The sequence below is a fragment of the Actinia tenebrosa genome, unplaced genomic scaffold (genome assembly GCF_029948245.1).
Source record: "Actinia tenebrosa isolate PJP-AT-01 unplaced genomic scaffold, QUT_ActTen_1.0 PGA_scaffold4__44_contigs__length_22323623, whole genome shotgun sequence".
Classification (NCBI taxonomy): Eukaryota; Metazoa; Cnidaria; class Anthozoa; order Actiniaria; family Actiniidae; genus Actinia; species Actinia tenebrosa.
In genome coordinates, this window is record NW_028292581.1 from 18,520,042 (window position 1) to 18,531,160 (window position 11,119).

The window sequence follows — 11,119 nt, forward strand, 5'->3', positions numbered from 1 at the left end:
CTTGAACCCCAAAATTATTTAAATCTAGTGACTTGCGTATTGAATTCGTATTTTTGCCAGACTACTCTATAAAAGCAGACATCTCTACCTTGGGCGTTATATTTTGCAATTACGAACCACTTGTTATTCTCTTAACAATAAGATTCTTTGTTTGGGTTGTATCCAATGTCACGTGTCTTTTTATGCCCAAAACCGTTAAACAAAGGAACGATACTACTAGGGAATGAGTGTAGTCTAGTTTAAAAATACTATAGAAACAAAGATAGGAGGTCTTTTACAGCTGATTTGCAGTATGATTGAAACTTTTTCCATGTCAGTAACTTCGATCTCCCCCAACCAACACCCCAAACAATCATCTCTGCCCATCATTCCCCCACCCCTCCCCCCCTACCCCACCAACCCACCCTTCTTATCTTCACAAAGCATAGTCACTAATAAACCCCCAAAGAGAAGAGCGGTATTAATTAGGCTCTCAAAGTTTTTAGCGCAACACACTATGCACTGCAATGTTTTTACGCGGTAAAATTAGCTGGAAGACCGGTGACGTCACACTACATATATCAACCGACATCAGGCAGTATATTGTTCAATGTGTATTTCAAATGATTATTTACTCCAAGACGTTGACTTTGATATCTAGCTATCAAAAAATCCCAGAATTTACTAAAAAAGGTTTAGTATCAAAAGCAAGATTCACTTACTTGAACTAGTAGCACTTTGTCACCGTGGACAGACAGACAAACTTCATAGGGCAGCTGGTTGGAAAAGTCGAGGGAAGAACAATTAAAAGGTAACGGCTAATGTCGTATTTTGTGATGCTATAATTTTATACAATATTATCTTATCTTTTTTATTTATCTCTCTATCTGTGTCTTATATGTAATGCGGCAATTGAAATTATTTTCAATCTTCAAACATTGGGATTTTTTTATCATTTATTATTATTTTTTATAAATTTTTAAAAATTTTTTTATCAAGTATCGATAATCAGATCAGTGTACAAGGTCTATATCGATGAGCTATTCTTTATTCGTCTAGCTAAGGTTTATCACCGTATTAGAGTGATCGATTTTACTTCGCTCTTGAACTGAGAATTAAGTCAACTTGAAAAAGCTAACTTAAAAAAACTGAACAAATTTATGCAAATTTATGTAGGTCTACGATCTACTGAGGTCTACTAAACTTACTAATTTGCCCAAATCTGTGCAAATTCGTACAAAGTTTTTTAAGGGCATATGTTATGCACGTGCACTCTAGTACACACTAATTCCATTGTTTTACTTTGACTGCTGCAAACTAATTGTACAACTTCGTTAAACGGGTCAAGTAAAATCACTTTACTCTAATTCATTGCCTAGATCGAAGTAACAGACGGTATTTGAATTAATTACATTTAGATAATCGTACTCTAGGGTTTTCTTTTACAAACACGAGCCCTAGAACTTAAAAAAAAAAAATTAAATGAGATATCATTCTAGAACGACGTACATGTCAATCATCACTCGATCTATGTTCAGCTGTTAATCATTTCGCGCCAGCGGGAAAATTATGGCCGCGCGCGTCTGTTGACCTTACTTCATCCTGGTGTAGCGTAAATGGTTTTTGATTCTTTATATTACTGCAGTTTTCAAAAAAACATGCGATCTCTGAGTCTGCGAGCTGGACGCTGAAATTTGGTTTTTCGCTGCCGTCAATCAAATCTAATCAGTTGGTACTTTTCATATTTTTTCATATTAAATAAAAGATGTAGTTATCATTATAATTTTCAATCTTTTTAACCGCTTCGAGATTGAGGAAAAAAACTGGGTGGCATGACTGTACACTGAGGGGCGGTCTCCCTGTCTTGAATTTACTTTTTCCCCAAGAACAGTGACATAATGCTCTGGGCCGGGTTGTTCAAAGCTGGATTAGCGCTAATCCAGGATTAACTCTATAGGTCTTATTAAGAGTTAACCCAGGATTAGCACTGATCGGGCTTTGAGCAACTGGGCCCTGTAATGCAGACTCTTCCCGGTTTTCTCTTCAACCTCGGGATGGCTAATACATGATAATATTTACTATCGAGTAGACATATGTCAATATCCGGGATTGGGTAGCCTTTGGTTTTTCAACTAACTGCCTTCGGTAAGTACTTCATTTTAGAGGTTTCAAAAACTGTTTTTGATTTGTTTTTTCAAGAAATGGAGAAATTCCTTCATTCTTTCTTTCAAAGAAAGATTATGCCTTCAGAAGCCGGAGAAGAAGACGATGACAAGAACAAGGAATGGAGCAATGAAAAAGCAGAAAGCAGTTGTCTGAACAAGATATCAATGGTTTGGTACAAAGCTTTTTATATGTTCTTCATTGGCGCATTCTGGATGAAGATTGTCTATCTACCGCTGTACTTCAAACAGATTGGCTTGCCGGCTCACTATGCAGGGGTGCTGGCTGGAATCTCCCCATTCCTCCGCGGAGCTGGTTCGTTTTTCTTAGGTCTTTTGGCCGAGAAACCAGAAACTCGTAAAGTTGTGTTGCTTATGAGTCTAGTTGCACAGATTGTTACACCATTACTTTGCTTGATTCCTCATCCAGCCGATCCCATTCCTCAGGGTCCTTATATGAAAAATGGCACATGGGTCGTTAATATAACGTCAATTGCTCCCATGGGGGACCCCCCTGCGGAAGATTTTCTGGATACTCTTCAAAACTGCTTCAAAGGGAATTGTCTTGGGTACCAGCTCATGACAGATGATTCGCCAGAGATACCAAGGTTGAATCAAAGTGATCATGCCAGAAACTCCACCCTTTCAAAGCCTTCCCTTCTCAACATCAAACTTGACGTCATATCGACATTTTGGATCATACTGGCAATTATTACCGTGGGGGAGTTCCTTGGTGGTCCAGCGCGCAGTCTCGCGGATGCAGCTACGCTACAAGCTCTTGGAGAAGACAAGAAAAACTTTGGTTATGTTCGCCTGTGGGGTAACGTGGGGCAGCTAATGTTAACGATTATCATTTACGCGTTGTTAAGATACGAGCACGTGACTCTAAATGGTATCGAACAAGGGAACTATCTATTTGCAGTTATTGTGATCGTGTTTTGGATGGCACTAGCATTCCCTACAGCTCTGGGCTTCGCGTGTGACCATAAGAAAGACATGTCAGCCGACATGGAAAGCAACGGGAAGGAAGATTCAAATGGCATTAACAACCTTTCAGATGTTTTAATGAACTTTTCGTCTCTTTCTCTTTTGGCAATCACTTTTTGCATTGGTATGCTCAATGGTACCTTCAACACCTTCATGTTCTGGTTCGTAATCGATATTGCAGGTAGCAGGGGCAACCTTATCATAACCGTAGCCTTAGCTCTCAGAATCACCTACATAATTCTGGCCTTCAGGGTGTCAGGGCCTATCATTGGCTTCCTTGGCGTGATGAATGTGACACATGTGTCATTGCTTCTGTACTCGGGTATATTCGTCATGTATGGCTTAGTGAAGAACCCTTGGTTGGCAATCATACCCGAAGTGTTTCAGAACATTATCAAAGCGCTGACTGAAGTGGCTGTGATCTTGTTCTTTGGAGAAATTACGCCGTTTAGGTGGGCAGCCACTGTACAAGGTTGGTACTGAAGCAGAGAAAATTACATTAGAAACCGTTCAATATTTATCGAGAGGGGGGGGGGGGGGTAGAAGTGACAAAATAGCAAAGTGCATTTTTTTCCTTCCCTTATACCTATTTTAAACATTTTGAAAGCTATTCTATATATTATTCATCAATTATTTCAAGCCCCCTTTTTTCATGCAGGGTTTCAAAAATTCCAACCTCCCCCTCTGTCACGTGTCACTCTTTCTAGAAAAAGACGATTATTATTATTATTACTATGATCCATTATAGTTCCCCATTGTTCCTTTCAGGGATCGTACAGTCTTTACTAGAGGGATTTGGATTCGGTGTTGGTCCAATTATTGGTGGATTCCTCGTGATGTCGCTAGGCATACGATATACTTTCATGTTATTTGGCGCGTTTGCTACTGGCATTTGTATCTTCTCCTTGTGTACACACGGTATCAACTGGGCTGTCATGCGTGCTACAGAAGATCAAGAAAAGAGATTTTCCGCACCCATGCCTATCTCAATGAAATAAGACCTGTCCTTGCTTTATACCAACCCACCAAAAGGGGTCTAATTTTTTCTACATATTTTTATATGATATATACACGTTGAGTGGCAATGCATCGCCCTACAGTTACCAATGCTCCTAAGTGAGCATGAATAACATCTTTGTGGTTGCTCCATTTATTTTCTCAATTGCTGGGTTTTATTTGACGTCATTTCCTGTCTCGTGCGGAATGTTCATCGGCTGAATCAATAGTTTTCAATAAAATTATTTTGGTTGTACAGTATGGTGGTGTCAGTGTTTGACAATCATTTGGAGCAGATAATGAGATGAAAAGACTTATCAGCTGATTGAAACTCAGCAATTGGCCCTTTTTTTTAAAGAAAAGAAACTGGGTGGGGTTTTGAATTTCAAACTAATTAGTAAAAAGCGTGATTTGAGAAAGCATCTCAACATTGGTAAGACTAGCAAATTTGAACATGCTTCAATCAAATGAACCAGAATTACAAGCTTTCAAAAGCGTCGAACATTTACAAATAATGTATTGTTATCAAAAGGAGGCAAGCGTCCCGGTTAACCATACATTCTTTGTAAATTTTGACACTTTTGAAAGCTTGTAATTCTGGTTCCTTTCGTGCATCACACGCATGCGCAAACGTTTTTGTCTAGCATTTTTACTAAAAGCGTACAGTCTCGTACCCACAGCTCCTCGGTCTCGTTCCTCCCCCGAAGAGGAGAGGGAGAGGAACGAGATCGAGGAGCTGTGGGTACGAGACTGGTATCAGTATTTTTTTTCAACTTAAACAGATGTATTTTGCAATTAGGTGTTTGGAATACATGTTTGGAATAGAGAGGCTTATACCTACTGACTTGATATTCATTATGCTGCACGTAGGAAGTGATGAACTACTCTTTCTTCCGTCCCGTCCCCTCTCGATATACTCCGTACATTCAAATAATTTCAACATTGATTAGGTTAAATATTTCCTTTATTGAATGTTTACGATAAATGTTAGATGATTTTAGCAATTCTTCATCAAGTATTTGTACTAAAACTTTCTAATTAATAAAAATAGGCTTGTAATAATTTATCAACAATTGATTGGATTTTGATAATCTATCGAATTGTTTCATGAGATTTTGCATGCATTAATACGAATAATTGATTTTCTAAGAATTTTTATATTGCAACGTAGTAAGTGAACGTCTTCTTGATATCGAAATATTGCAATTATTGGTATGACCTGCTTGACAGCCGGTTTAAACAGGTTTAGGATTGGCTGCAGGAGTAGTGTTGACTTGCGGAGCTGGATTCACTTGTTTGATCTGGTCAGAGACTTGACCTGCGGATTTGCCTTTGACGGCCGTCGGCTTATCTTGTGTGGTGGCACCTTCCCCCTCGCTACCACCTCCAGTATCTCCTCCTTGTCCTCCTCCTCCTCCTTCTCCCCCTCCTCCTCCTTCTCCTCCCCCTTCTCCTTCCCTCTCCTCCTTCTCCTTTTCCATCGCCTTCATCTTTACCACCTGAAAAGAAAAGAAAATCATATATCATTTACAAGGGCAGATCCAGAAATATGAGAAAGCTGTAAAAATCCGGCGTAATTGGACAAATCTCAATGCCATTCTGGAGATATTTTTGGAAAAAATTTAAAACAATACATCCCACACTAAATCAGCCCCTGGTTATACCATATGGAATAGTACATTTACATCCGTTTGTAAATTAGACATCAATAGGACATACAGTAGTTATATGTTATCCTATAGTATCCGTGAAGTAAGCGTATCATTACCGTAAAAAACGTATCCGTGAAGAGAGTGTAAAATGATCGTCCCGTACTTGTGATTTGAGTGTGCCATTATAGTACCCGAAATAATAGCAAAGAGAGTGAGTATTTATTGTGTTTATTACTTACAGCAGCACCAATGAGGACATCCGAATCCCCCGCAGCAGTTACCACCACAACAACCACAACCACCACAACCACCACAACCACCACAACCACCACAACCACCACACCACCACATCCACAACCACCTCCACAACCACCCCCAAAACCACCACCAAAACCACCACCAAAACCACCCCATCCACCAGGCCAACCACCCCATCCACCACCAAATCCAGGATAACCGAATCCAAACCAGTCCCCGGGCATCATATCATAGCCCCCTGGAAATCCATAGCCATATCCACCGAATCCACCTGGGTATCCATACCCAAAGCCACCAACGCAGCGCTTCTCGGCACGATGACGCTTTTCACCCTGAAATTAAACGTAAAATAGCGTTTATTAATTGGGGATTGATGCTTGTGTTTTGTCTTACAGGATTTTCTATCCCCAACGACATCTTTAGATTTAAAACACTATTTCTGCGACCAACGACCCTTTAGATTTAAAACACTATTTCTGCGACCAACGACCCTTTAGATTTAAAACACTTTTTCTGCGATCAACGACCCTTTAGATTTAAAACACTTTTTCTGCACTTTTTCTGCGACCTAGATAGGTCGTGTTATGGCTTCAATAAATTAATTTTTTATGACAATCAGAGCTAGTAAACTTTTAATCTGGCTAGCCAAAATTCCTAAATCTGGAATCTCTGGAAGTGGAAGAAAAACCGAAAGCGTTCTAATAAACGCAACAAAGCTAAAGGCGTCTTGTGAAAGAGGAAGCTAGATCTCGTAGGTGTAAACAGCCTAACAGGTGACAAAATATTTCGAATTGATTCCAGAAATTACATTTCAATTGAAAGTTAAATTCTAAAAATACTGGTACACTAAAAGACTGAAAACTAGAAATAAACTTGCAGATCTAGAAAGATAGGTAAGAATTGAAGTAAAGCAAAAGTAATTTGAGTAATGTAAACTTACTAAAATAGAAAAGTGATGAAAATATTTAGTTCATATTTTAGAGACGGTTTTATTTATATTGGAAAAAAAATTAATAGAGCTGACATAAATATCATGAAATGTTAAATATTAATTGCTGGAATTAGTCAGTTATTTTTTTTAGATTTAAATTCGATTTAAATTTCGTTCAGTTTTTGCTTTAATCTGTAAGACATTTTCCAAATAAAAATGATAAATAATTATTTTTGTATTAACATGAATTAAAATCTATTCTTTGTTAAAAATCTTACGATTTAAAAAAAAATTTTTTGCAAGACCTAATTTAAAAATATATATATCAAATTCTCTTATTTATGGCCGTGTACATCGTAAATTTATTTTTGAAAACGTTATAAATATTTCCGGGTTTTGTTTAAATTCAGACCCCATTGATTATTTGAGTACCTTGCTCATCATCATTCCAATGCATCGATCTTTTTGCTTCTCAAAAAACTGCTTGAAGTCCTTTCGCATTTTGAAAGCATTTTGTACTTTTGGGTTTTTCCTTGGGGAAGCACTTGCAACAGTCACCAAGTATAAAACTAAAGCACAAAGTACTAAAGTGCCTTGATACCTCATGGCTTTCTTTGTTGAGAGTTCTGCGAGGTATTAACACTGTTCAAACTACTTCTTTATGGATTCTTATCACATAGTCACACGTCATAGGGAAAAACTTCCCATTTTTGACATACCAGTTGGTCATGACAACAGCCACCGACAGTCTAAGTAGAGTAAGATTTCTCACCTCAAGCTACTATTTCAAGGTTTACGTCTCCAGTTCACTCACCCTAACCCCTTCATGACCAGTTGGTCATGACAACAGCCACCGACAGTCTGACTAAGTAGAGTAAGATTTCTCACCTCAAGCTACTATTTCAAGGTTTACGTCTCCAGTTCACTCACCCTAACCCCTTCAGCATTTGAAATTACTACAGTTTTTAGTTTTCAGTTGGTTTGAGCTAACTTCGTTTTGTGAAGAAATTTCACGTGTTCCTGTGAATCTCCCTGGAGTTTCCAAAGTCTTTGTCAGATGTATTGTTAATCTTGTGCATTCTTTACTATACCAAGGGTATTCGTAGAATACTTGTACAATGAAATGAGGCTTACAATGAGTCTGTACGTAATCGAGGGACATTACGCCATATATTAGCAATTTCAAAATGGTCCCGATTGTCTTTGTATGAAAGTATGAAAGGTAAAACGTTACCCCTTTATTGCGAGTAAAAGTACACGTTGAAACTTTGGGCTGGAACTTTAACTTCTTATGTGCAACAGCTTTGCGAAACAAGTTTTACGGGGGCGTTACACTGCGCGGTTTCGTTCTGAGACTTGTTCGCGACACAAGTTTCAGAACGAAATTCCACCGTTTCAACGTGTGACACTTTGTCAGCTAACTGAAGTACAAAATCTAGAAAAGTACCATTTGACAGTTAAGTGAGGTAACTAAAAGTTTCGTGCAACTGTACAACTTGTTATGGTTGAGATTTTCTGTGTGGGAAGATGATGGGCACAGGTGTTACATCTTTAGGTAAATTCACAGTCATATGAGTTTTTATTAATCTTGGTTATGAGTAAACGACCTATGCATCTAGCATTAAATAAGGGCTCGAAGTAGACCAATGTGAGAAAATAAACCAAATTCTGAAACCAAATTTTGAATGGCTTGTCTTGTTCCTTTTCATAACTTGTCGTAAGACGTTCTGCAACGTAGCATCACGTGACGGCAGCCATGTTTGATGGAAGGAACACTACCATCGTTTTACATTAGAAAGACTTCAATTCTCAAGAGAAAAGAGAAAACCCTACCGTGACTTACATATAACTCCGGAGCCGGGAATGGCAATCTCAGTTGCACGGTTAATAGGAGGGCTCTCTCACCGGAACGCAACCAGTGCTTCCTGATACTTGGTTAGTTTAATCATAGGTTTCCAAAAACTTTTTTATTATTATTTTATTTCTATTCAAAAATATTGACAATTTTTTTTTCTTTTTGTAACACACATGCATGAATTATGAATAATTGAATGAATCTCAACTTGCCATGCACCGGGGCGATTATAAACCACGTGACTATTTCGGACCATAACTACTGCCACATGAGGAATGTCATGACTAATTCCAATATAATCTTTTTCATATAAGCCATTTAGTATTTATCCTATTCAAAATTTTCTTTTATAAAAGGAATTTAAAGCCTCTTGACGATATCAAAGACTTACCATATTAGAGAATTTGGATAATACCATATAAGGAAATAAGCTGATTTTTTGTATCAAGACTAAATAAGGTTACATATATCGGTGTTTTTTAATTTAATGTCTTTGTAAATCATTCTTCATCCTGTGGTTTTGTCTTGCTGGGCTTGTCACTTAGCTTTTCTGCTGTCTGAAGATTTTTCATTGGTTCATTTGAAGCCACCTTATTTGGAGCTTGATTTGGGGGCTGATCCATTACCTTATTTGGAGATGGAGCAGCTGCCTTATTTGGAGATGGAGCAGCTGCCTTATTTGGAGCTTGGTCCATTACCTTATTTGGAGTTAAAGCTGCTCCCTTAATTGGAGATTGCTGCATTGGCTTGTCGCGTACCTTGGAAGAAGCTTTGCTGGGTTCTTCCTCTTCATTTATTCCTTCGACTTTAAATTGTTTAAAAGATAAGATAAATACCTATTTAAACGTGAGGGTATTTGAAGCTAAAGGTGATAGGCAATAGGGGATAAGCGATAGGAGATTCCAAGGTCATTCCAATATCCAATTAAGAATATCAAATTACTTACTAGTAGTATATAATATAGGCCCGGGGGGGGGGGGGGGGGGGGGGGAGGGGTACTCGCATATATGAACTATACGGGGATGATCCGCTGAACAGGGTATGGTTTTTCGAGCTTCTTGTCATAAACAGGGTATGCAATTTCACTCAAGGTCCAAATTCTTCTTGAGTTTCTTGTCATATTCAGGATTTCTACTTTCGTATTGACTGAAACTGGTTACCATGGTCGTAAAAAAATGATACGTGAGATGACATGATAATTGAAACAGGAACTCAGTGCAATTAATTTTATCTTTTGTCATAAACAGGGTCTACAAATACGATTTTTTTGGTCATAAACAGGGTACCCCTTTCAAAATCCCAGCGGAACACCCCTACCCAAATTCTGGCGGAGTACCCCCCCCCCCCCCCCTCCCCGGGAATATAGGTAATAAAACACATCTGGAATAAGAAGATAGATACTTACATATCATGGGACCTTGGTTTGAACTTCCACCACCACAAGGGCCCCCACAGCATGGTCCCCCACAGCAAGGTCCTCCACAGCAGGGTCCACCATCACCAAAGCCCCCCATAGCAGGGAACCCCGGTCCTGGTTCAGGAAATCCCATACCGGGATAAGGCCCCATTCCAAACCCATCCATAGGACCAAAACCATTCATCAAATACGGTCCGCCAGGTGGTGTCACTTCAACCCGTCCCAAGCGTCCTCGAGGGAAGCAAAAGAAACAACGCCTTCGAAATGGTTTTTGCCTGTTTACCATAGGTTCCATCGGAGTAATCTTGACGGGACCACGCATGCCAAAATATCTGAATTTCATTGGTTTTGGTGCTGGCATCTGAGTTTGGATTTCGTCTTCTACATCGCCACTTTCTGCAGAGCCGAATTCCCCAGAACCTTCGTTATTTTCTAACTCAGCTGATGAACCTGACTCGCTCGTGTCTTCCTGGACTTTATGATCATCATCGTTCTCTTCTTTAGTCTCCTCATTGTTGTTTTTTGTACTTTTATCACTCAGTTTTTCTTGTTCCGCTGTCACCAAAGCGCAAAGAAGCAACACCAAGCCAACAGTGATAATTTTCATGATTTCTGTCATCTTAAAACAACATAAACAATAGGGAATTTAGAGGATAAAATGAAATATCTGTGGTGTGAGATTAACAAGTGATGAAGTCATTTCAAACAACGCTTCATTGGAGTGGGAAACTTTGAACTGCGCTAAAGTGGACGTGGAATAGCTTGAACCAGCAGGTTATAAACCCTGTAGATAAAGGTAGAAAGTCAGTTCACTATAATAAAACATTTATAACTGCTTTAAAATTGGCTATTTTTTTATATCGCTGCTTTATTGAGTTAAAA

At 38.8% G+C, this 11,119-nt stretch overlaps 2 protein-coding genes across 2 annotated transcripts; one reads left to right on the forward strand and one right to left on the reverse strand.

Moving 5' to 3' along the window:
• The first annotated feature begins 628 nt into the window (after positions 1–628).
• Positions 629–4,572, forward strand: LOC116292257 (major facilitator superfamily domain-containing protein 6). Its single transcript, XM_031699536.2, has 3 exons — positions 629–790; positions 2,179–3,600; positions 3,897–4,572. Exons 2-3 carry the CDS (start codon positions 2,181–2,183, stop codon positions 4,124–4,126), a joined length of 1,650 nt encoding a protein of 549 aa, XP_031555396.1. The 5' UTR covers positions 629–790; positions 2,179–2,180; the 3' UTR covers positions 4,127–4,572.
• A 791-nt stretch (positions 4,573–5,363) lies between these two features.
• LOC116292255 (uncharacterized) lies at positions 5,364–10,963 on the reverse strand. The gene is given in 7 exon segments (XM_031699533.2): positions 5,364–5,623; positions 6,016–6,118; positions 6,121–6,366; positions 7,398–7,601; positions 8,288–8,400; positions 9,323–9,625; positions 10,226–10,963. Coding segments are annotated over 7 exon segments (1,722 nt in total). The 5' UTR covers positions 10,857–10,963; the 3' UTR covers positions 5,364–5,501.
• Positions 10,964–11,119: the final 156 nt, after the last annotated feature.

What these genes read in the sequence shown, in the direction of transcription:
- LOC116292257 (XM_031699536.2), top strand. Translation starts at nt 2,181, where the DNA reads ATGGAGAAATTCCTTCATTCTTTCTTTCAAAGAAAGATTATGCCTTCA. An exon ending in GTGGGCAGCCACTGTACAAG is followed by an intron (nt 3,601 to 3,896) that starts GTTGGTACTGAA and finishes TGTTCCTTTCAG; the next exon opens with GGATCGTACAGTCTTTACTA.